This window comes from Parus major, chromosome 15, assembly GCF_001522545.3.
Source record: "Parus major isolate Abel chromosome 15, Parus_major1.1, whole genome shotgun sequence".
NCBI lineage: Eukaryota > Metazoa > Chordata > Aves > Passeriformes > Paridae > Parus > Parus major.
In genome coordinates, this window is record NC_031784.1 from 12025041 (window position 1) to 12051065 (window position 26025).

Here is a 26025-nt window from a genome sequence, read left to right on the forward strand (position 1 = left end):
AGGGATCCAGGGGCAGCCCCAGCTGCTCTGGGCACCCTGTGCCAGGGCCTGCCCACCCTGCCAGGGAACAATTCCTGCCCAATATCCCATCCAACTCTGCCATTCCCTGGGTCCTGTCCCTCCATCCCTTGTCCCCAGTCCCTCTCCAGCTCTCCTGGAGCCCCTTTAGGCCCTGGAAGGGGCTCTGAGGTGTCCCTGGAGCCTTCTCTTTTCCAGCCTCCATCCCACTGTTCTTATTATTAATGAAGAGCTTAAACAGTACTGGTCCCATTTATCCCTAAAAATGGTTAATACAGGGAAAATCAGATTTTTAACCCAAACCATCCCACCCTCAGCCAGCTGCTGCCTCAGTTTCCCCTCCCGTTTTTTTCCCCGTGGGCCGTGCTGTTTGGATGGGGAAATTTCTTTCTGCTAATGAGACGATCCCTGAATATCACAGGCAATCAGGAAGGAAAACGTCGGGATGGGGAAAAGTAAAAATAAACCCAGCTATAAATAACCCCCTTCCGGCAGCGCCGGTGGCACGACGTGGTGAAGCCCCTTCCCAGGGACACGCAGCTGCTCCCAGACGTGCAGGGAAACGGAGATTTCTGTAACAACTACAAGGAATTGCTGGGATTTTGTGGAAAAAACGGCCTCGAGTGGCCACTTGTGGGCTCCCAGAAGAAAAGTGGCCTTTTCCACAAGCAGGAAGTCCTGTCCTGGGAATGGGCACAGGGAGGGTGAGGAAATCCTGATATCCTGGGATTTTTAGCCATAATCCCCTCCTCAGGCAGCTGGGAATGATTTCCCCCCACTCCAAGCAAAGCCTGGTTTAAAGATATTCCCATAAACCCACAAGGAAAACTTGTGTCCCTTTGGGAAAGTCCTGCTGGAAGAGCGATGCTCCCCCGGTGCCACCTCCTGGACCACTCCCAATATCCTGGACCATTCCCACCCAGGCCACATTGTCCTCTTCCCTCATTCCCTACAACGCCCCAGCAGCAGCTCCCATGGCAGAAAATCCCCCAGGGCTGCCACATCCCCTCAGAAAATCCTGAAACGTGGATGGGAGGCAAAACTCCACGTGGTGAGAAGGCTTTTCCCCACAGGAGGCTCCCCAAAAATGTTCAGCCAAGGATCGACCAGACAATGAGCGCCAGCACAAGAACAAGGAAGCACCCTTGGATATAGGGATTAGATCAGACTAGATGAGATGAGATTAGATTAGATAAGGAAAAGTTTTCCGCAGTGAGGGTGGGGAAGCACAGGATGCCCAGAGAAGCTGTGGCTGCCTCTGGATCCCTGGAAGTGTCCAAGGAAGGTTGGATGGGGCTTGGAGCAGCCTGGGACAGTGAAAGGTGTCCCTGCCATGGAAGGAGTGGGATGGGATGAGCTTTAAATTCTCTTCCAACCCAAACTGCTCCAAAATCCTGTGATTCCTGTGCTGTCACGGAACAGCAGAGCAGAGCCCAACAGGAATCCTCAAAGCAGGAAGATTGTGTCACAGTTCCCTCCAGGCTGTGGGATATGTACTCACACAGCCCTGGGCTTCCCAAAATTCCTCTGAGACTGAGCTGAGCCCCATTGGTTTTCCTGCAGCCCAGAAACCCCAGCAGGAGAAATCAAACAGGTTGCCAGCTGCGATTGTAAAGTTCTCATGGAATGGTTTGGGATGGAAGGGACCTTAAATCTCATCCCATTCCACATGGGACACCTTCCACCGTCCCAGGCTGCTCCAAACCCCATCCAGCCTGGCCTTGGGCACTGCCAGGGATCCAGGGGCAGCCCCAGCTGCTCTGGGCACCCTGTGCCAGGGCCTGCCCACCCTGCCAGGGAACAATTCCTGCCCAATATCCCATCCAACCCTGCTGTCCTTTGATTTAAAGCTGATATTGGTTCAGCTCTCGAAGGATGCAGATAAGAGCGGGTTGTAGGAACAAACAAGCGATGCCTGGAAATGTTGTGAGCTTGGGTTATATTTTGGGCAATTTAATAAATTTGCATTTTGATCTTCAAAAACAGGACCAAGCACAGCTGGAAGAGGAACAGGACGAGCAGAGCTCCACGTTCCTCCCATTAATGCACCAGGCTGCAGCAGCACGCAGACTGATTTTGTCCAACTGTCAAAAATGGCACCTTCCTGCTTTTATAGAAAGACCCATTAGAATGGAAAATGGCAGAGGAAAACATTCCATGGCTCAAAAAAAATATAAAAAAACATAAAAAAAGAAAACCAAGGAATACATTTCCCAGGTTTTGCTGTTGAAAAGCACTGAAAAGCCGAGCGAAGGGGGGCTGCAGAGGGAGCGCGGAGCGGGATGGAGCCGCCGCCTTTTCCTTTGGGAACGCGGTGTAACACACGGATGGGGGCTCTGACTCATCCATCAATACATGTGTTTGCACACTTTTCCAAAGAGCTTTTGGCCCGGAGCTACCCAATAGATGGAAACGCTGCGGAATTTTCCCCAGATGGCTCATTTTTGGTCCTGAATAAAAGGCATCGTTTTTCCAGTTGCCAGCTGGGGAGAGCCGGCCCCGCTTTGGGGTCACCCTGACCCCAGAGGATGAAACTCCCAAGGCAAACGCAGCCCATGAACCCACCAGAGCAGGGAGCAAGGCGTGAGGTAACACAGATTTGGGGTGAAATCCCATTGTTTTGGACAAAGAGGGAGCAGAGCACCTGCAGAGCCGCCCCATCTGGGATCAGGGACTGGGAGGTGCCCCTCTCAAGGGAGAATTAGGGATGTGAGGAAAAGATGATGCAATATTTCATCACTGGTGGCTGTTGGAAGCGGTGCCATTGCACCGCTTTTTGAAATGCTGCCAGGAGGAAAATTCAACCTCACCTTGGGGAAACTTCTCCGGGAAAAAAAAACCCAGGGTGGGATCAAAAGCAGGACCATGTCCATGGCTGAAAGCATGGTCTGGAGGTGAAGGAAATCATGGAATTCCCTGGAATAAATGGATTTCCCATGACAACAGCTGCTCTGGGAGCACTTGCAGCCTCTTTGCCTCCAGGCCAGGTGGGATTTTTTGCCCAGCCAAGCATGGATTACACCGGGAGACTCAGTGCTGCATTCCCATTGGGAATGGGAGTGAGGGCAGGTTTTTGGGAATGCCTTGAGACCAAGAAAGCTGTGGAGGTGTTGGGTGGTCTGGGAGCCCCCAAACCCCAAACTGCTCCCCTGAGAACTACAAGGAGCCTCCCAGTCTTCCAGGGCCTAAAGGAGCCCCAGGAGAGCTGGAGAGGGACTGGGGACAAGGGATGGAGGGACAGGACACAGGGAATGGCTCCCAGTGCCAGAGGACAGGGATGGATGGGATATTGGGCAGGGATTGTTCCCTGGCAGGGTGGGCAGGCCCTGGCACAGGGTGCCCAGAGCAGCTGGGGCTGCCCCTGGATCCCTGGCAGTGTCCAAGGCCAGGGAATAACCTGGGACAGTGGAATGTGTCCCTACCCATGGGTGGGTTTGAAGGTCCCTCCCAAGCCAATCCAAACCATTCCATGATTCCATGACATTTCCTGCTCCTGGATAAAACAAACCATTCCTGTCCAGAGCTCCCCTCCTACGGAAGAATGACCTGCCTGGACAGACTTTTGGATTTGCTGTATCCTCCACACCACAAACCAGAGCACACGGAGAGCACGGATCCTGCACATGGAGAACATCCCTTCCTTAGGGCAGGAAACTCAGCCCAGCCGCAGCGTTGAACCGGAGGGAGAAACCACGGGGGGGAAAAACCGAATTTTCTGCCAGGGAAAACAATTCTTAGGACAGAAAAAAATGATTCCAACCTGGTGATGATGGCGAGGTGGGGAGGGCTCATGCAGGCCCCCATGAAGAGCACCACGTTCTCGTGCCGGGTCTGCCTGTAGGCCATGACCTCCCTCTTGAAGGCCTTGAGCTGGTCCTCGTTGTCGCGCTCGATGTCGATGAGGCGAATGGCCACCTCCCCGTGCCAGCGCCCGTGGAACACCTGCCCAAAGCGGCCCTTCCCGATCAGCTCCCCGATCTCCAGCTGCTCGAAGGGGATGTCCCACTCCTGCAGGAAGATGCTGGTCTGGCTGGCCTTGCGCGGGAAGTTGCGCGCGGAGAGCAGCGAGAGGTTCATCTCCTCAAAGTCGTCCTCGGACTCCTGCACCTCCTCGGCGCCTTCCTCGTTCTGTGGCGGGCAAAGAGCATCGGGAACGATGGAAGAGGGGAAAAAACTGTGGGAAAAACCCCACTGATCCCACTCAGACCCAGAGGAACCAGGCAGGAGCAGCCCTGTTCTAGGCAAAGCTGGGAGAATCCCAGGTTTTCATAGAATCATGGAATCCTTTAAATTGGGAAAGCTCTCTGAGATTGACTCCAGCCCTTCCCCAGCATGGCCAAGGCCACCACAAACCCACGTCCCCAAGTGCCACATCCACAGGGCTTTAAATCCCCCCAGAGCTGGGGACTCAGCACTTCCCAGTGGAGCCATTTATTTACCCCGGGGTTACATTTAACATTGTGACACATCAGAGATTTACTTCATTTTTCTTAAAACAGTTTCATCCTCCCCTGGCTGGGCTGTGCTCCATTAATTCCCTTTATTCCCAGACCCTTTGATGGTCCATTTAAACTTCCTACAGGATTTACAACACCCTTTAAAAGCTCCATCCTCACCTTCCCTCTCCCCTCCTTCCCTTCCACCGCATTTTTAATGCATCCTGAAAACACCTCATTGAATTCCAAACTGGAAGCCCAGGAGGGTCCCTCTCCACAGGGCGGGGACACGGATGCCTGGACTTTAATTCAATTATCAGCAGTTCCACTCTGCAGATGGGAAACGTCTCCATTTCCTAGGAAATGTGCCCCAGGACATCCCTAAAACCAAGGCCCATTAAGCACAGGAGCTGTCTCACCTCCGAGGTGGGCTCCACTTCAATTTGAAGCAATGGGTTTCCTTCCAGGCTGTTAAAAGAATTACGGAGTTAACACCGTGGAAAAACACCGGGATTTGGGGAGCAGTGCCTCTTCCTGCCCCGGGGGTGAAGGGATCAGAGGGGAGAAGGTGTCACTAACCCAGGGAAAGGGACAGATTTACCCCCCCAGGCTCTGACCACACTCGAGGCCTTTTCAGGGGTTTCTAAGATTTCTCCACTACCAACACCAGCCAAAGCAGGAAGACAGAAGTAAAGAAAATGCGTTTTTCAATCATTTTGGAGAAGTGGAGGGTTCAAAGATCCTCTCCCTGCAGGAGAGCATCCGAATCTGGCTGGTTTTCCAGTTCTTTTCCTTCCCTGCTCACTTAGCACCTCCCACCCCCAGGTCCATGACTGGGGTCTCGCTGCTCCTGACAATTAACAGGGAATCAGGGAAATTCTGAGTGAGGGATCAGCTGGGACTGCTCAGATGGTTTCAAACATCATATAAATATATGAGAAATAATTATTATTATTAATCAATAAATAACAAAATCCCTTCCCAGGGGAATTCCGCTCCCCAGGCCATTTGTACACGGCGATCCTGCAAGTCCTATCCCATTCCATGGCCACTAAAGACTACAAATCCCAGGATGCTAAACATCACAAAAGGAGTCAATCCTGGCACTTTGAGCAGCTTGGGAAGCCCAGGTGCCTGCAAAACATCTCCATGGATGGGTGGTTTGCAGGAGCAGCTCCTCATCACTACCCCAGGCACGAATTCCCGTCTCCTGAGGATCCAGAGATGTTTCACCCAGCCAAGCCCAGGATGGCTCCCATGGGATGTTTTCAGTGAGGGGGGAGTCAGAGGGAATCACAGATTTTGGATACTGAAAGCTCTTCCCCTCCAAAAATCCTATGTCTTGACACCTTCCTTTTGGTAGGGGGGAAAGAGAAGGCTTTGACTTCACCGTTTTTCCAGGAATTCCCAAGGAACGGTGGTTCCATCCTTTGTTTCACTGGATCCCCAGTGGAATTTGGAGAGTGTGGATGAGCCAGCCTCAAACTGGGGCCAGAACTGACCCCTTGAACCCCTGGGTCGTGAAATCCTTCAAAAATGGCTTTTAGAGGAAGGATCAGGAAGGACACAGCAGTGGAATGTCACCGCTGGAGCAGCACAGGCTCCAGGACATCAAGGAATGATGGATTTGGGCTGGACCTGCTGGGGAGGAATGGCTCTAATACTGATTAGATGCTGCTCTGCCAAACTATCAGCTCAAAGTTTATTGGGCTTGAAAACATTGGAAGTGGTAAAGGTATCCCAGTTATCTGTTTTTAATTTAATAACTTAATTAACCCCTTAGGCTTGGGTTTTTTGGACTGAAATCCATTTACATTTTCTTTTTCCCCTAACATGGAAGAGCTGTGGGTTATAAATGAACCCCCTGCCCTCCTTCTCAACCTTCCAGAGCTCCGGGGTCTCACCAGAAGCACGTGAGCCCCCGAGGGCAGGGGAGCACCCATGGGTGCCTGGAGGATTTGGGGTGCAGAGGGAAGGGGGTGGGAAGGGGGAGCCACTCACATGGGGTTGGAGGTGACGGGGTGCAGGACGACCTGCGGGGCTCGGGTCGGCGTCTCAGGCACCACATCTGGGAACGAGAGAGAGGAGTCAGAGACCTCTGGGGGCAGCCAAGGCAATTAAACCCCACCGGGTTAATTAAACCCCCAGGTCCAATTTAGTGACACCTGAGTAGGGCTGGGTGTCACTTAGGGCCACCCAACCCTGCAGCATCTGAGCTCTGAGGAGAAATCCCACCCCAGCACAATCCCATCCCCACCAGGAGAAATTCCAGCGTCCAAAACTTCCCGAGAGCCTTACCTGGGAAAATGAACTGCTGCTTGTACTTGTAGTAATGGGAGGCTGGAAAAGAGGGAAAAGGGTTCAGTATTGACCTGTGGGGCTGGAAAAGCTCCAACCTTCAGTGGTTCTTCACCAGGAAACCTCAACCCCAGTCTTGTGACTCCCTCCTGCGTGATCCAACCTTTCTCACTTCCATATCCCCATCTGGAATATTCCATATTCCAAAATGGCACATAGAATGCCCAGGCCAAAAAATGAATTTATTTTTTTTCTTTTCTGGATTATAACTTGATTTCCCCCCCACATCTACTCCTCTGCACCGTTTGGAGAGGGTTGATGTCCTCCATGAAGTCACTGGTGGGGTTTGGACTCCGCTTTGCCAGCAGGACTGCCAGTCCTCAAGCAGAATTTGGGAATCTCTTGGCGGCATCATGGAGACACCAAGTGATGGGTTTTTAACTGCTGCCCATTTGGGACACATTCCACCCTTTTTTCCCTTGCCTTGGAGCCGTGTCCTTCCTGGAAGGAGTCCCGGGAGCCACCGTCCAAAGCCAGAGGTTGGAAAGGCTCTGGGTGTTGGGAACATCCGCGGGCTCCCACCTCCAGCACAAGGACTGATCCCATTCCATGGGCAGGCAGGTCATGGATGCGAAGAACTTGGAGCTTCTGAGGCCACCAGAGGTTGGCACCAGCTCAGAAGTCACCTTCTTATCTCCAGGACCCCAAGGGCCATCCCTCAGCCTCCCCTCTCCATGTTGGAGACTCCAAAGTCTGACCTCAGCCCCGCAGCAGGACCTGAGCCAACATCAAAGAGCCTGGGAGGTAATTCCGGCAGGAGAAGGTCACCGTGTCACAACTTCCAAGCTCAAATCCTAATCCCTGAGATGACCACCTTGATGGGATAAACCACAGGACAATTCCTGGCTGGGAAGATGAAAGCAGGCTAAGTCTTGCTATGGATCCCATTCTGCTCCTCCTGGGAATAAAACAGGGAGCAAACACCCCCAGAGCTGCCAGGGTCTGATCCTGCCCTGCCGGCTGGGAATGTGTCCCAGCTCCCCAGAAGAGGGGTGAAATCCACGGTTTCTGCTTTAAACCACAAGAAATAATATCCCAAGAAGCCCCATAGATCATTTCTGCTCCAGAAGTGACCCGTGATGGGGCCACCAAAGGCTGGATCCCCCAGAACCGGGCCAGGCTGGCCCAGCAGGTGGATTGGGATGCCGAGACACCGGGATACTTTGGCTCTGGAAGAACTCCTCGCACTGGGTCACACCAGCACGGAACCAGTGCCATCTCCTCCTGGATCTTGGAGGCTCCGGGGCTGTGCCGGGTGAAATCCTGACCCTATGGATGGGTCACAGCATTCCTGGGAGCGCTCAGGGCTTCCTCCCACCTGCTCTGCTGTTCTCCTGGTGCCATTCCAAGATCCTGCCTGAATCCCAGGGGCTCCAAAGGACTGCCGCCTCTCCAGGCACACGAGGACACGATGGGTGCTTGGCTGCTGGGGGGTTTTCCCAGCTTTTGGAAGTGTTTGATGTTGTGGTGATGGATTCTGCCAGGAAACCTCCTCCTCATCATCCTCCTCATCATCCTCCTCCTCTCTGGTTGAAGGCTCGTCAGGATGGAAGCACCACAGCAGAGCATGAAGTTTCTGCCTGGTTCCTCTGGAGAAGCAAGCCTTCCTCCTTTCCTTTCCCTTTCCTTTCCTCTCCTCTCTCCTTTCCTTTCTATTCATTAATCCTGGGATTTTGAGGGTGCAGGAGAGACCCCAACCTTCCAGCTGCTGCAGCAAAGAGGTCATGGATCAAGCAGGGCTACCAGGACAGCCAGGAGCACTCCAGCATCCCAGAGACCTCCTCTCCCCTCACCAGCTCTATTTTGGGAGCAAGTGGACATTTCCAGGAGTGGTGCTGAGCCATTCCCTCCTGGAAGGGACCTTTCCTGGAGCAGCAGGACATCCCGAAGGAAAGCAGACACGCTGGGACAGGCTTTGATACATCCTCAGCCTAGGAGGAGCATTTTGGGCCGCCTTCCATAACTTGTGTGTCCTGCAGCCAGCGCCACCTCCCTGCCTCCCCCACCATCCCTGAGGAGGTGAAGCTCCCAGAGGATGGATCCCAGATTCCGTGGGACAAACCACGTCAGACAGCCCCAGAATCGCCTGTCACCCCACACAGGCTGCCAGCCTGTTGGGGACCCATCACCCCAAAACCACGGTGGGGTCACGTCAATGAGCAGGGTCAGCCCCTGGTTTGTGTTTGCACCTGAGGAGAAATGCCATGGAAAATCCATGCCTGGAAAGTTCTGTAGCCTCAAGAGCAGCAGAAGCTGGGCTGGCTCCAACCATGGAGGATTCCAAGACTGGATCAAGCCTGGAGCTCTGACCCTTCTCCGAGCAGGAGGTTTGACCAGAGACTCCCAACCTGAATTACCCTAAACTCATCTTTTCTCCCCATTTCTACTTCCACCTTCTCCCGATCCCAGTGTAAGCCCAGGAAGGGAATCAGGCAGAACTGATGCACATCCCAAGGACACCCCAGGACACGAATCCCTCGCAGGGGACAGGTGGGGACACGGGGAAGGGGTGGCAGTACCTGGCAGGTTGAACTGCTTCTGCTGGCGCGGGCACTGCGGGGACGGGTGCAGGGGGGACGGGGGGGTGGCGCTGGGCGGCAGCGGCGGGGCCGGCGAGGACGGCGTGGACGATGTGGTGGACGAGGGGTTGCTGCTGGAATCTGGCTGGTAGGGCACTGGAATGTGGTCCTGAGGGACACAGGGAAGGAGGGAAGGTCAGAGCAGCGCTGGTCGGTGCCACCCCGAGGTGCAAAGGACCTGGGTGACAAGTGACAGCTGCATTGTCACACCTGACTCTTCCAGAAAACACCCAGAGCTCCAGAGCTTTTCCCAAAGCTGTTTGTATTCCCCAGGGCCATTTCCCACCTTTGGCTCCTTTCCCACCCTCATCCTCAGCTGAGGGTTCTGCAAATCTCCTGGCTCTGCTCAGGCACGGCCACCAAGGGCAGAACCGGGGCCACCACCCTTGGGGACAGCAAGGTCCTGGAAGTTCCTGCTGAGCTCCTTGGAGCCAAACCCCAGGGCCTTGCAGGATCTGGAAGGAGCAGCCAATGCACCCCAGGATGTTCCTCACCACTCCTTGACTCTTCCCAGTCAAGGCCAGTGATTTTGGGTGCCTGCTGGGATGGGTGGGAACAGAGGCAACAGGCAGGAAAACCTGCTGGGATATCTTGGATCAGAAAAGGAAAATCGAGGTTGTCAGAATTCCCCTCCTTGCTGCCCAACTTGGCATCACAGAACAGGGTCTGAGCAGTCCCACCCCCACAGAATTTCCCTCCAAGGTTAAAAAGTCTGCAGGAGCCTTCCCCAGCAGGCAATTTTGTCCTAATTAATTAATTCTTAAATGAGCTGGGCTTTCCAGGAAACCCATATTGGTCATCATCCCATGCTCAATAATCTTGGTCAGGTAAATTCTTTTTTAAGCAACCAGTGAAGGTCACAACAAAAAGGTTTCACGGGGGGTTGGAATTAGAGGAATTTAAGGTCTCTCCCAACCCAGGCCATTCCATGATTTTATTCAGGATACCTTTCAAGAAATTCTTTCAGGAATACCAAAGTAAGAAAGGGGCCATGCTGAAATGAGAATATTTATAAGGGAAATTTCAACCTGAAGGGAAGTGCTCAGGACAAAGACTCAACCCCATAACAACAAAAGCAGAGCAGATCCGTACACCAAGACATTCCTAAAAATATTTAGCTTTTAAAACAGCGTCTCCAGGAGCATCTTGGTACCCACACTTTTCCCAGAGCCAGAAGATGCTGAGGGCTGGAGGAGCTCAGCCAGACTTTGGGAATTCGGGGTTTTGTTGATCCATTCCCTGTCACATCAGTGATATCCCTGTTTTTGAGCACTTCCAGCCTGCCAGCCCCTCACCCTGCCCTTCCTCCAAGGAATTTTCCACTGGAGGCCAACAGGCTTTAAATTCCATCAGAAGCAGCCCTGTGATGGGTTTATTGTATCAACGCAGAGCAGGAGTGAGCCAGGTGCTCTGTCAGGTCTGGCTTGAGCAGCTTCGCCAGGGACAATCAAATTCCAGGCTTGTTTTATTTGCAACAATAAATTCGTTATTTATTGAAGTCTCCACTGGGTGAAGAGACCTCAAACCACCCCAAATTCAGCTTGGACCTGGAGAATGAGAGGCTGCAGTGGAGCAGGACTGGGACAGCAGGATGCAGGCTCTTCTGGAAGTGCTGAGCCCATTTTATTTTTAAAATAAATAACTTTGTTGGATACATGCCCAGAGCAGGGAACGGAGCTGGGGAAGGGGCTGGAGCCCCAGGAGCGGCTGAGGGAGCTGGGAAAGGGGCTCAGCCTGGAGAAAAGGAGGCTCAGGGGGCCCTTCTGGCTCTGCACAACTCCCTGACAGGAGGGGACAGCCGGGGAGGGTCGGGCTCTGCTCCCAGGGAACAGGGACAGGAGGAGAGGGAACGGCCTCAGGCCGGGCCAGGGGAGCCTCAGGGTGGATTTTTGGGAAGATTTCCTCATGGGAAGGATGGCCAGGCCCTGGCACAGCTGCCCAGAGCAGGGTGGAGTCATTTAGGCAGCGATGTGGATGCGGCCCTTGGGGACACCGGGCAGCGCTGCGGGAACAATCAAACTCAGTTTTCTTAAAAGATCTTTTCCAGCCTGGAGAATCCCATGATCGTCTGCAAAGCCGTGGATATTGGGGTGCCAGGGGTCCTGTCCCCGTGGCAGGGTGCGGGCGGGGGGGGCCCAGGGCTCACCTTGTTGAGTTTGTTGGTTTTGGGGAGGGTTTGGCTGACGTGCAGGTCCGAGTACCGCGGGGGCTTCCTCAGGGGGTTGTTGATGTCGCAGGGCACCGACTCTGTCCGGACTAACCTTGCTGGATTAAGAAGGGAGAGAGGGCAAAGGGGGTGGAGAGGAAGGGAAGAGAGAGGAGAGGACATCAAAGCTCAGCAGGAGCGCTCGGGGTCACCCTGTGCTTGCAAACCGCTCTCCAAAGCGATTCCCGCGGCAGTTCCAGCCTGGGATGGCAGCTGAACCTCGGGATCCTCCTGCACCCCGGCCACGGCCAACCCCCCCAGGGTGTCAGGTGGAAATTTGGGAGGTCCAGAAGCTGCCACGGCCCCTCCGTGAGCCGGGGCTCAGCCAGCACCACCCCGTTCCTTGCCAGAGCTTTTCGGGGTGGAGGGAAGGAGCCGGCTCACAACACTCTCAGCAGGGAGATTTTTTTGGGGAGAAAAGCCTGAAGGCTGGGGGAGCTCAGGAACGGTTTGACTCCAAGCTAATGAATTTAAAAGCTGGATTTGGGGTTTTTTTGTGGGGTGGGGAGGTATTTCAGTGATGCTGAGGCCACCCCAAAGCCATGCTGCTCCTAAAACACACAGCGGGCAGCTCCGGTTCCTGCGACATCACAGCCCCAAATCCCAATTCCTGCCCATGCCAGGAGCCCGCCTGCCCCGGGACGCCGCTCTCCTGCCTCCCGGGCAGCTCCGAGCCTGACCGGGGGGGTCTTCAGCCGCTTCCACCCAAATTTGCTGCAAGCGAGGGCGTGGAGGCTGTAAAATTGCCCCTCTGAGGTGCCAGCAGCACAATCCTTTTCTCCCCGGGATTAAACCAAGGAGCGGGTTTTGGGGTGGGAAATTTGACACAAAGGAACAGCTTTAAGAGCTCAAAATTCAAGGCAAGAGCGATTGGAATCGTTTCCCTCAGGCAGTCGCGGTCCTCTGGCCAGCAAGGGAGCCAAAATCTGGAAGAAAAGAGGTGGGAAGCGCCGCCCCGCCGTCCTGCTGCAAAGTTCTGCCTGTCTCTCTGTGGATTTTAGGCCGGGCTCTCCCGCAGGAAAGCGGGATAAGGCAGCTCCAAAAGCACCACGAGCATCCGCAGGGCCACGGCCGCGTCCCCGGCGCGGGGACCCCGCATGCACCGGGAGGTTCGGGGTCCCCCATCCGCCCTGAGCTCTCGACAGAAGCAAAAGGCCAAAACCTGGTTGGACTTACCCCGTGCGGTGGGGAATCTGAAAAGAAAAGGAGGCAGGGGGAGGGTGGGTGGAAGTGGTTTGCAATGCAAATCTGCCTCGCCCCGACCGGCTCGTCTCCCTACAAGCGGAAAAAACGGTGGGTAACATTTCCCCGGAGAGCCCAAGCGGTTCGGGAGCCTCCGTCCCGCCGGGGACCCCGCCTGGGTCCGGCTCCCGAATCGCCCGCGGGGCTTTTGAAGGTTTGACCCGCTGGCAGCACCCCCGGAGGCACGGAGTGGGCAGCAGATAGCCCCTTACCTCCGCGGTGGATGATCAGCAGGTGACACGGGGGCGCCTCTTTGGTGCATTTGTTGTGGCACTTGAGCCTGGCAGGGGACGGAGAGAAAGGAGAGAGAAGAGAGAGCTGATGGATGGAGTGACGGGATAAGGGGGAACTTCTTCCCGCTGCCAGAGGTGGGATTTGGGGAAGGAATTGCTCCCTGTGTTGGAGGAGGTTGAAGCTGTGGCTGCCCCTGGATTCCTGAAGTGTCCAAGGCGGGGTTGGACGGGGCTTGGAGCAGCCTGGGATGGTGGAAGGTGCCCCTGGCCATGGCAGGGTGGAACGGGATGGGATTTAAGGTCCCTTCCCCTCCAGGCTATTCTGGGATTCTGTGATGGAGCTCAGGGCTTTTTCCTCCTTTTCCCCTTGGGAAAGCGAGTGGATGCAAGGCTTTGGTTGTTCACTCTGAGTGAACCCCGCAGCTCCTGCTTCCCCCGATTCCCAGGCAGCAGGCTCGGGGTGAGGAACAGTTTGGGATGCACATCCTGGAAAATCAGGAGGGGCTGGCTGGCAGGGGCTGCACACCCTGCACAGAAATTCCCGAACCTGGGTGCTCTGCCCCTTTCTCTGCCAGCTGGGGGGGGGACCAGCCAGGCTTGAGGACGCCCCAAATTGTCACTTCTGCCAGAGCTGGCTGCAGCAAAAGGCTCAAAGCCCTGTGCTGGGGGAAGGTTTTACTGGAAGGTGAGACGGGATCAGCTTTAAGGTCCCTTCCAGCCCAAACCATTCCATGAAATCCCCGTTCCCACCACCCTGCTGCTGGACGCTTAATTAAATTCAGGAGCAGCAGAGGTGGAGAAAGTCCCTGATGTGTCCCTGTCACTGTGCCCTCCCCTCCCGGCTTTATTAAGGACACTTAGCCAAAATAAAGAGAGGATTTACAGCCTCTGGATACTCTGCAGAGCTTTTCCCGGTTTGCGGAGCCAGGGCAGGAGTCTGGAGGGCTTCACCCCCGGCTCATGCATATAGGCATAGGCAGACTCCCAAATCCTTCCCATTCCTCCTTAATTAAGGATGGAAACGCATCCCCAGCTCACGCTCTGCCAGGCCGGCAGAAAGCCATGGGGGAAAAGGGAAAAAGGAGGAAAGGATTTATCAAAACAAGGGGAAATGATGGGGGAAAAAAAAAAAGAGAGAGCGGCAGCTCCAAGTCAATGAGCTGGGTAATGAAAATTCAGGAGCTGCCCGTGTTAGCTTTTATTACAAAGCTGTTCCTAGAGGGAAAGGCAGGAATTAATTTGGTATTTGAGGCTTGCGGGGTTTGGGGTCCGGTTGTTTGTTTTACCTGTTGGTTCCCCTCTGCTTTCTGGGGAAAGCAGCGCCGGGGCAAGGCTGGAAAAAACCTAAATGCCTTGTGTTCGCTCCCGACTTTTGACTGCCAGGAAAAGGATTTGTTGTGTAGGATTACAGGGAGCAGGATTTACACAGCCAGAGCCACAACGTCCCTGATCCTGGTCAGGGAGCAGGCACAACATCCCTCCTCCAGCACGGGCAGGAAAAGCCTCCAGTTCTCCGGGCACGGATCCGACGGGAATCACCCCTTTAAAACCCCTCAATTTGATAACATCCCTTCCAGAAAAGCCCCACCAGCTGTGGAGTAAGCGAGCCCTTCTCGGCAGGATTAAATCCCAATTTACCAACTCATCAGCGCTTAATCAGCGGCAGCAGCGATCGTTATCGCTCCGTTAGCCGCAGACAATCACAATTCCCAGCTCCCAGCCCCAGGAAAGGCAATCCTGGCTCCAGCAGAGGCTTCCCCGAGTGCTGCCCGGCTCCGTCCGAGGCCGGATCGGCTGTGGCGGATTGAGAGCGGCTGGAGCTGCCCCAGCCTCTCCCTCGCTGTTTTCCCGGTCCTGTCCCCTCTCATCCCCTCTCCTTTGCACCATGGATTAACCCTTTGGGGTGAGTTGGCTCCTCAGGGCCACGACCCTGCCCGAGGTGCCCAAAACTCGGCAGAAATAGAGGCTACAGCCCAAAACTGCGGGCAAAACCCACCTGATGCCCAGAGCTATCCCTGCCCGGTCCTGCACACCCATCCCCCGTGTCCTGCAGCGAATTCCACAGGGAATCTCCATAACGTGGGCATCTAAAGCCAGGCTTAGGGAAGGGGGACTGGCAGGATCTGACTCAGAGCTCTGGAGTGAGCAGAGCCGAGGTCTGGCAGGCACATCCTCCCCGAGGAGCCTGACCCCATCCCCAGCCCTGCTTTGGGGTGTTATTCACACAATTCCACATCTCATTAAAGCTTCCTGTGAGGATGAGCTGGAGAGGGCCTGCTTGGTCTCTCCATGCCCAGATCCCTGCTCGGCTCCCCCAGGAAAACTCTGCTTATCCAGTTTTGAGGAGGGACACAAACAGCTCCGGCATGGCGCCGTACTTGCAGTTTTTGCATTTTAAGCCGAACAACATTCCCTTCCCGCAGACGGTGCAGGTCTGAGACATCCAGTACTTGGTGGAAAACCTGTGGAGAGAAACACGGAGTGGCCAGGGAGGGATGAAGCCTCACTTGTCCCCCGAGCCCTGCTTTATCCTCTCTCTGCTGCCCTCAAACTCCACCGCAGCTGCTGAGGAATTCTTCCAGGGATGCCAAAACACAACCCCGAGCCTTCCTTTGCTTCTGGAAGCTTCCAAAGGGAATCCAATCCCAAATCTCTGTGATTCCCCAGCTTTGCCCACCCCAGTACCCCCCAAACCCCTCCCCACCATGGGGACCAACATTTCCAGCCCCTTGGGAAGCAGCTTCCCATCAAACAGCAGCTTTTCCCTCTTCGGGGAGATATGGAAGGGTGATAATCCAGAGATGGGGAATTTGCTGAAGGCTGGCAAGGTCACGGATAATACACAGCTTTTATCGATAGCCACTGGAGCCTTATCTAAACCAGATCTGAACTGAAATGGAATTGAAATGGGCTTGGAGGAGAGCCCAGCACGGCAGGGAGGGGGAATGTCCCCTCCCCGTGTCCTGGAGCGGAGATGGGAAGGGAGGTGGCCACCCCTCATCCCCCAGCCTGGCAGGGCAGCAGGGTGAGCGTACCTGTGTTTGATGGAGTTTCCTAAATCCCGACGAGGGATCTGCGGGGACCAGCGAGGCACTGACAGCGTATCTGTGGGGAGAGAGCCGGGAAACCAGCACTGGTAACAACAGCGAGAGCTGGGATACAAGTTTTTTGGGTAGAGGAGCAAAGGATGTGCACAAAAAATGTGGTTTTCCTGCTATTTCCCCTTGGAATGCCTTACTGAGCTCCCTGTCTGGAAAGCAGGAGTTGTCTGGGCTTTGTGGGAATCGGGATCTCCTGTCCCAGATCCCATCACCCAGCTGGGACCAGGGAGGGGACAGGAGAGGGAACAGCCATGTGCAGGATTGCAAAACTTCTGGAATCACATCACCATTGTCCAAACAAGAAAGGGAAAATAAAGCTGGAACAACCTCATGGTCAGTTTTTAAAAAGCTGCGTGCCAGCCACCCCAAAGGTGATTCCATTCATATTCCAAGGGAAGAACAGAGTTAAACGCAGTTCCGGTGCTCTCCTTCCAAGGAAAAAGTGGTGAGAGGGATAAGGAAAGAGAGGGAAGTTGACTGGCAGCGCTGGAGCAGGAAGGTAACCAGGAGCGTGATTCCACATCCTCCTTCAGCCTCAGCAAGGGCGGAAAAGCCGCTCCTCCTCCTCCTCCTCCTCCTGGCCAGGGAAAGGTCCTGCCCCGCAGGATGCTCGGCCCCGGGAGCGGATCCATGCCGGGATCCAAAGGCTGGATTTTCACTCGGGGATTTCAGAGGTTTCCCGGGCACCAGCGGCGGCTCCCGGCTGTTTGCTCAGAGTGCCGGCAAATCCCTGGCTAAACAGGCGCTGGATATTATCCCTGGGAGCGGGGAGAGCCGCTGTTTGCTTTAATATCCCATTTTAATATAGCGGCAGGCACGGGGCTCTAATTGCACTCGCTGGCTGAAGGTTACATTTACATCCTGCTCCCTGGGCTGGAAATCCTGGGAGCATCCCGAGCCCATCCTGCTCCAGCACCTCCGAGCAGCAGCTCTGGATCCTTCTCTTCTCCTGGTCATTGCACAGGCAGAGGCAGCAATTGAGATGTCAGAATCACGGAATTGTGGGATGGTTTGGGTGGAGGGGACATTAAAATCATCTCATTCCCATGGGCAGGGACACCTCCCACTGTCCCAGCCCCGTCCAGCCTGGCCTTGGGCACTGCCAGGGGTCCAGGGGCAGCCCCAGCTGCTCTGGGCACCCTGTGCCAGGGCCTGCCCACCCTGCCAGGGAACAATTCCTGCCCAATATCCCATCCATCCCTGTCCTCTGGCACTGGGAGCCATTCCCTGTGTCCTGGCTTTATCCACCTGTGTGAAAACTCACTCCCTAATTTTTACACGTTCCCTTCAAAGCCAAGAGGGGAACTCACGTCCCCAGCACCACATTACCAATATTTTTAGTATTTCCTCACCAGTCTTTGTGACAACTCACCCTGGGCTGCTGGACCAGCATCCCTCCACATCCACAACCTCCCAGGGCTGGGAATTGGGTCCACAAATCCCAGAGGTGATGCTCTGACGAGTGAGCCCTCCCCACAGAGCCTCATTCCCTCCTCCCTAAATCGCGAGGCAGAACCGAGTTATCATCATCACCCCCTCCCTGAAGAGCCAAACACCCGGGCCAGAACAGCTCCTCTCCCGGAATTAAATTACAACCTCCGCGTTATCAGCCACAATTTATTCCCACTAACTTTCGGCTGGCCTCAATTAAATCCTGCCAGCCCGGCGAGGGGGAGAGGGGATGGAGGCACCGGCGGCTGCTGAGCCTTTTAATTACTTTCTAAATGTGCTCGCTGCAAAAATGTATTGAAGTGTAGCGGGGATTTTGACCTCGTAACATAAATGAGCCCGACGTGACTCACAGCTAATTACCTTCATTAGCGGCAGCGAGCCACGTAGGATCGCGGCGTTTAACAATAGAGCCTCTGTTGGCAGGAGGGAAAAGCAGCGGAGCGGGGCAGGAGGGCAGGGAAAGGCACCGGGGATCAGCCCCGAGGGCTTGGGGGGCTCTGCAGTTAATTTGGGATTCTCCCCTTTGCCCGGATTCGCGCTCCGAGGAGAAGCTCGCAATGTTAACTCGGGGGGAAGGTGGAGATGCAGGAGCCTCCCCCCAGCACAGGAGGAATATTCTCACGGAAAACCCCCCAAACTGCCGCAATCAGCGTTAATTACAAGGCGAATAAAAACCCCACGAGTACGTCTCGTTTCGGGGTGGGGGGCTCAGGTTTTGCCGTGGGGACCCCGTGATGGGGAAGTGGCAGCGGGATCTCTTGATCCTCGCAAGCTTTGGAGCGTGACAGCGGCTCCCTCTCCCCAATCCTCCCTCTCTTCCCTCTCCCCCTGTTCCCTTCCTCCTCCCGTTGATGTCTCCCGATCTCCGCTGCCCCGTGCCAGTCATTACCTGAACCTTAATCACCTTTATCACCTTTATGGACCCTCCTCGAAAATCCAAACTTTCCCGGCCATCATTCCCCCCCGCGTAACTTCACCCCCTCTCCGAGCTGGCATTTAATTGGGCACAAGCGGAATTTCGCACCCTGGTGCCACCCATGGAGACTTCCCGCGGTCCTTCACCCCATTCCTGCCTCCCGAGGGGTTCCCAAAAGCCAAACCCCGCTTCCCGATGTCGTGACACCGCCCAGCGATGCCTGGGGATGCCACCCTCCTTCCAACACCTCTCCGTGTTTTCCTTCGCCGCTCCCGCAAAGGTCAGGGCTCCTGCTCGGCGCGGCACAGCTCATCCCAAAATCAACAGCCGCGCTTGATGGGATCAGCCGTGCCAGGAGCGGGGAAGGGGGAAAGCGAGCGGGAGAAGGGTGACAGCCACCTCCGGCGTGTCGCTGACAGGCAGCGCGGTGACAGGCAGCTGTGACAGCTCCTGAGTGGCACCCGCGCCTCGGAGGTGACGGGGACGGCGGCGCTGCCTTGGCCGCGATGCCCTCGCTGGCCCCGCTGCCATCCCGGCAGCGCCGCGCTCAATTCCGGCTGCTCCCCGGCTGGGATGCCTGCCTGGGCGTGTCCTGCATGGAGAAAATCACCTGGAGCTCGCCTGGATTGTTATTTTGGGGTCCCACTCTGCTTGGGGTGGGCGGTGATGCCCTCAGAGAGCCCCAAACCCTCACCAAGGACACCGGGAGCATCTCCCAGGGGTGGCAGCAGTGCCGGAGCACACGGGTGGTGTGGGACTGTGTTTTGTCACAATTGCCCCTTCCTCATCTCCTGGCCCCTGTGTGGATGGCAGGGAATTGGTGGGAGCAGGTTATCCATCACAGAGACAGCCTGATAAACAAACCCTCCTTCTCCTGCCACAGCAATCAGATGTTCACAGCATGAATGGGACGGATGAAATCGATGGAATTGCTAAGAATGCCGGGGTGAGTCACTGCAAAGCCAAGAAATGGCCAGGAGACTTTGCACTTATCCCAGATATCCCAGGCTGTCACCAAAATGCTCCCAAGGTGGGTGAGTCCCATGGAGAAATTAAGGATTGGAGCCTCTTCCCAATGGAGCTCAACCCCAAAAATATCCAGGATCAGGAATGTCTCTACCACCAGGCAAAAATCCCAGTCCAGAGACAGACCATAATATCCATGGAATGGTTTGGGTGGGAAAGAATCTTACAGATGATCTTGTTCCACCCCTGCCATGGCAGGGACACCTCCCACTGTCCCAGGCTGCTCCAAGCCCCATCCAGCCTGACCTGGGACACTTCCAGTGGTCCAGGGGCAGCCCCAGCTGCTCTGGGCACCCTGTGCCAGCTCCAGTGACAGAGTTCCAATGTCTCAGCCCGTGGCAGTTCCAGGGACGCTGTCCCAGTGTCTTCCCACTATCCTGAGTTCACTTCCAGGGAGGTGCTCTGCAGCAAAGTCCCTTCAGGAGACATCTCAGGCCTTGCTCCTGCTGCTTTTAGGGCCAAAATAGGATGGAGAGATCCCAGAGCAGCTGCTCCAGCAGCTTTCCCTCCCCAGGATATAAATCCATGCAGGATTCAAGCTACAAAGGCAGTCACCTGCTCCCTCCACTAGTGCACGTGGCAAATATTCCACATGGAATTTGATCCGGTGGGAAGTGTCCCTGTCCATGCAGGGGGGTGGAATGGGACGGTCTTTAAGGTCCCTTCCCACCCTGTGGATCACAGCCAGGTCCAGTGGGTGGAAGGAGGATCCAGGATGGATCCAGCAGGATGAAGCCAAACCTGAGCTGGAGCAGAGGGGACCATCCCAAGCAGGAGCTGTTCCCAGAGCATCTCCAGTTAGGAAAGAGTCCCTTTCTAATCCGGGCAATTCTCCTTTCCAGCGTGACCATCCCATTTATCCAGCTCAAATGTCACGTTCAGCTGGTTTGAAGCCTCACATGGGGATTTCCCCCCTCCAGTTTCCAGCCTTGCAGGCTCCATTAGGTTTATCCTGACAAAGCTGTGCCCTCCGACTCCACTGCCAGGGCAGGAAACCTCCCGGAGCCTCGCTGCCAGCTGTGGCTGCAGGGAGCTGCCAGCTGTGCTGCCAACACAGCTGGGGAGGGCTCCTGCAGGGCAGGTTCAGGGAGGAGAGAACTACTGGTGGTCCCCAAGAAAGGAATTCCCTTTGGGAAGTCCCTCCTGGAGCCTCCTGGGGCTGGGACAGCACTAGGGACAGGTGTCCCCCCACAAAGCCACCCCAGCACTGGCAGTGGGATGGCCACAGAGAGGGGGCACAGTTTGGGTGGCTCTGGCTACTTCCCCATGTCACCTTCACCACCACTGTCCTGTCCTTGCGTCCAGCCTGGTGCTTTCCAGCAGAAAAGCTGGATTTAGGGCTCAGGGACCCCCACGCTGACCCACTGGGCACTGTCCTGGATCCCACCAAACCCACCTGGGGTCAGCCCTTCAGGGGCTCCATCACAGACGGTCCAGGAGCTGGGGGGGCTCTGATGGCATCTCAGCACTTGTCACTTGGCCATCCCTGGCTGGGATCCTGCTCATGCTCGACACCACAAACTGCAAATTCCTCACTCACAGAGCCAAGGGGAAGAGGCAGGACCGGGACTCAGGAGAATCCCCCCAGGGACACGGCCGGAGCAGCACCAGAGTGGGTGTGATGGAGCTGTCACACAGGGCTGGGCAGGGAGGGGACATCCCTGGGGACCACATTAAACCAGTGGCTCCACAGCTTCCTTCTGAGGGGCAGCTCTGGGCTCTGCTCCCTGGGACAGGGAAAGGGAATGGCTGGAGCTGTGTCAGGAGGTTTAGGTGGAGATCAGGGCAAGGTTCTTCCCCCAGAGGTGCTGGCACTGCCCAGGCTCCCCAGGGAATGGGCACGGCCCCGAGGCTGCCAGAGCTCCAGGGGTGCCCAGGGTGGGGATGTTGGGGGTCTGGGCAGGGCAGGGATGGGGCTGGATGATCCTGGTGGATCAGCTTGGGACATTCCATGATCCTGTGATTCTCCCAGCCAGATTTGTGCTGTCGGAGGAAGAGGCTCCTTCTGCAGCTCCCTCCAGCCCTCTGTGAAAATCCATCAGGACAAAGGGATGTTAAAAATCAGAGGGAAGCATCTGAGCCCGCTCCTGACCCGGGCCAGGGATGACTCAGATGGGAACGTGCTCCTGCCAGGAGCAGCAAGGCTGTGGAAGAGAAATCACGGAGAGACAGCCAGGGAGGGACGGGGCCTTGCTGGGCTCCCCTCACCCATCTCCAGCTGACAACAACAACAATTTTTGTGTTTCTGGGCTTAGGGAAGTAATTCCACAGCAATCCAGAGCATCTGGGTGCTGCCCTGCTGCTCCCACAGGAGGAAAAGGGATTTTTAGAAGAGCCCATAGGGGTGGGATGGAGAGCTCAGATCACCACAGGGATGGGGACAGGGAATCCTTGGGATGCAGGCAGGGCTTGGAGAAACCTGCTCTGGTGGGAGGTGTCCCTGCCCATGGAAGTGGGTGAGCTTCAAGCTCCCTTCCAGCCCAAATCATTCCATGATTCTGCTCCTGCTTGGCGTAACTCCCACACGGATATTGATCCTGCAAGGACCAAACAGCTCCGCTGATGCTGAAACCTCCCGGCAGGGATCAACCAGCTGGGGAAACCCAGCTCCCATCCGGCCCAGAAAACATTCCCAGCAGCCAGGGAAGGGAGGGAAATGAGAGGAGACACGGCTCCAGCAGCGTTAGTCACTTGCCAGCCCATCACTTCCCATCGCGTCCCGCTCCGCCGGTGCCACATTCCATCAGGATGTCACAGCACGGGATGTAATCCAACACTGAGGCGTGAGGAAAACTAATCCAAGGAGACACGCACGGGGGTGGCTGGGAATGGGGTTTGGTCCGAGGTTTCTGCTCTGTTGGTCCAGGCTGCGAGTTCAGCACAGACAATTCCATGAGGTAAACAACAAGGCAAAAAAATCCCCCTCGCTCCAGGCAAATCCGGGTATTGGATATCTCTGGGAATATCGTCTGCCTGCAGAGCTCCAGGGACCACTGCCCCCAAAGGCAGAGAGAGAGGGGGAAAAGGAGAGCGGGATTGGCTGGATGAGATCCCAAACTGCAGGGGAAGGGGAAGATGGCTGCAAACCCTTCTTCAGCCAAGAGCTGAGCACACGGAATGAGTGGAAAACCCCAAAACAACCCCAACAACGACCCCAGCTGCCAGGAAGACATTTCCAGACAGGAAACAAGGGAAAAATCCAGGGAAGGGAGAGTGACAGAAACCCAGCCTGGATGTGGAGCTGGAGGAAGTTTCAGCTGAGGAACAAGAAGCAAGGGGACCTTGACTTGGCTGGGAATCACTCCCAGGAGCTGCCACGTGTTTCCAGGGAAGTTCTTCTTGGTCCAAGCCCAGCTTGGAAAAGCTTCAATCCCTGTGGAATTGGATGGTCTGGGATGAGGAAATGAGGGTCACCCCCAGACCTGGGTGAGCTGATGGAGCCAAACCCACCCAGTGAGTGCCACCACCAGCATCTCCTGGGGGAGAACAAATCCCCTGTCAGGTGGGATCAGCTCCACGGGGTTTGCAGCAGGACTGGCTTCCCAAAACTCCACATCAGCTCCAAATCCAGCAAGCAGGAGAGGTTTAACACAGAGATGAAACCACGGCTGGGTTTACAAAGCAGCCCTCAGAAAAGTCACTTTTAGGTGACATCCAGGCAGTGCCACCAACCCAGAGAGCACAGAAACCTTGTGGCTTTCCCAAAAACCAGAAATAATCAAGATTTTGGGGTTATCTTTGCCCAGAAGCACCCACAGATCTCTAAAAACCAACATGGGGCACCTGCACAACGCTCAACCAACGTCCTCCAAACCATGGACTCCAAAACTCCCCAGTCCCATTCTCCACTTGGCATCTCCCAGCCCTTGGAAGAGGGATCCGAGGGGGCCACGGGGACTTACTTGCTGAGAAGGTGGCTTCGGTGTGGACGGGCGGGGTGGAGGGCAGGAAGGGCGGGTACCCCACGAAGAAGGAGCGCAGGGAGCGCTCGGAGAGGAGAGGGGAGCGCTGGGCTGGGATGTTCTCACAGCTCCCCACGCTGTTGTGGATCTTCAGGTTCAGGGGCTTGTTCTTCTTCTTGACCCTGGGAGGGAAAAGGGGAAAAAGGAGGGAAAAGTGAAGGGGAAGGAGTTGGGGGTGGGCTGGTGGCACCTGTGGGATGGAGGTGTTGCTGCGTCATCTTCCACATGATAATCAATCCCCTCCACCATGAGAATTCCCAATCCCCCCCCACCATAAAACAAAGGCAGTTTTCCTTAAGGAACATTCCAGAGCTTTTCCTTAAGGAACATTCCAGAGCTTTTCCTTAAGGAACATTCCAGAGCTTTTCCTTAAGGAACATTCCAGAGCTTTTCCTCTTGAGAACCTGGGTGAAGAAAACAATTTGGTCCAAAAGCTCGTCAGCCCCATCCTTGCTGACCTTGTGAAATCCCCTAAATGATCACATTTAATGTCACTACATCAAATACAGGGCTGCAGTGGAGAATGGGAGGGACCCCAACAGATTCCCAGGAATCAGCTTGTCAAGGCACAGGACTGTGGTGTGGACGACCCAAAACCCTGGGAGGATTTCCTCAGAGATGAAGTTCTGCAGAGCAGGGAGGGGGAGTCGCCTGCCTCCCCCTCCTCAGCCCATTTTTCCACGCTGGGACAATGCCCAGCCATCGTTCCCTTGGCTCGGATAATCCCAAAGCTGCAGCAGACTGGAAGGATTTGGGATGCAGAGTGACACTGGCAGCTCAGATGGGCCGGGCTGCAGGATCCTGGCGCTGCAGAGCTGCTCTGGCTGCCATGGAGTGAGGATAGAGAGAGACAGCCCTGGGAAAGGCAGCTCAGCCCTCTGGAGATCTGCAGCGTTTGGGACAGAGATCCTTCGAGAACATCCCGGCAGTGCAACAGCTCATGGTGATCGAGGACTCCTGGAATGCTGCATCCATAATCCATATATCCCAACAGGAACACTGCCCCAGCCCTGGGGACCTGCACAGGAGGGATCTGGAGCTGCTGGAGCCAGTCCAGAGGAGGCCACGGAGCTGCTCCAAGGGCTGGAGCCAGGCTGGGAGAGCTGGGGGTGCTCACCTGGAGAGGAGAAGGCTCCAGGGACACCTCAGAGCCCCTTCCAGGGCCTAAAGGGGCTCCAGGAGAGCTGGANACCTCAGAGCCCCTTCCAGGGCCTAAAGGGGCTCCAGGAGAGCTGGAGAGGGACTGGGGACAAGGGATGGAGGGACAGGACACAGGGAATGGCTCCCAGTGCCAGAGGACAGGGATAGATGGGATATTGGGCAGGAATTGTTCCCTGGCAGGGTGGGCACTCCCAGCAGTGCCCGGGGACATCTGGCCCTACCAGGCGATAGGAAATGACCTCTCTAATGAAGAAAATGAAACCATCCTCTAATAAGTTAATTATTTCCTCGTACAGGAAAGCTGCTGCTGTGTTTAGGGTGGCTGCAAGGACCTCTCTGGGTGTGCTGGGCTCAGGATGGGGTGGATGATCCCAGGCTGGTCCAGCTGAACGGCTCTCCTGGCTTGGAACTCCCTGGGGGAGCTGATGGTCACGGAGTCATGGAATGGCTTGGGTGGGAAGGGACATTAGAGCTCATTGAAGGACAAGGGCAGGACATTTTCCACTGTCCCAGGCTGCTCCAAGCCCTCTCCAACCTGGCTTTGGATGTTTCCAGTGATCCAAGGCACAGCTTCTCTGGACACCCTGTGCCAGGGCCTCCCCACCCTCCCCAGGAACAACCTCTTCCCAAAACCCCATCTAACCCTGCCTGGTGGCCCTAAATCCAGTCTGTCCCCTCCACTGCTGCGCTTCAATCCCAACCCAGCCACGGGCTCTCCACCAAAAATCCCAGTGCTGCTCCCCTGGCATGGCCTCAGCTCCCCCTGAGCTCAACCCCGGCCCGAAGCCCTTCCTGAAAGGCAGTGATTAAGCACTAATCTCGGTTTTTTTTCCCACCCATAAATCAGTTCCAGACCAAATATTTACTGCGAGCATCATTTCCTCGCCAAGCAGGGCTGCTGACAGCTCTCATTATTAGGAAGGATGAGTGATTTTGGACAGAGAGAGATTTTTTTTTCCTCTTTGTTTCTTCAGGAAAAGAAAAAAATAATGGAGAAGAATAAACACCAGGATCCAACTGGGTGGCTGGGCTGGCTGCCTGTCTCCCCCTGGCCTTGATCCCTGGCCTGAGGGAAGGGGAGCAAGAACTGAAGCCTGGAGAGGAACAGGAGCATCCTCACGCAGGGAAAACCCCTGGCACAGGGGGATCAAAGGACAGGGGGTCCTGTCCCCTGGTTTGGGGACAAGGAGTGCCTGAGGGACAAACCATACCCTGTTTGGGGCTGCTTGGGCAAAAAAGGGTCAAAAAACATCCTTGGGGCAGGGGTGGAGGATGAGGCCAGTCGTGGGCACTTCATAAAGGACTTGTTTCCATGAGGGGTCATCCATCATCCAT

General features: G+C 55.5%; 1 protein-coding gene across 1 annotated transcript in view; it reads right to left on the reverse strand.

The window, feature by feature from the left end:
* Positions 1-26025, reverse strand: part of KSR2 (kinase suppressor of ras 2) — a 74560-nt gene that overhangs the window by 24835 nt on the left and 23700 nt on the right. Inside the window, exons 5-15 of the mRNA XM_015643488.3 lie at positions 23470-23651; positions 16108-16177; positions 15451-15534; positions 13052-13119; positions 12774-12872; positions 11538-11656; positions 9332-9500; positions 6753-6794; positions 6456-6522; positions 4874-4922; positions 3779-4146 (exon numbers count right to left, since the gene is read on the reverse strand). Coding sequence (XP_015498974.1) covers positions 3779-4146; positions 4874-4922; positions 6456-6522; positions 6753-6794; positions 9332-9500; positions 11538-11656; positions 12774-12872; positions 13052-13119; positions 15451-15534; positions 16108-16177; positions 23470-23651 — 1317 coding nt within the window. The remainder of the gene's footprint in view (positions 1-3778; positions 4147-4873; positions 4923-6455; positions 6523-6752; positions 6795-9331; positions 9501-11537; positions 11657-12773; positions 12873-13051; positions 13120-15450; positions 15535-16107; positions 16178-23469; positions 23652-26025) is intronic.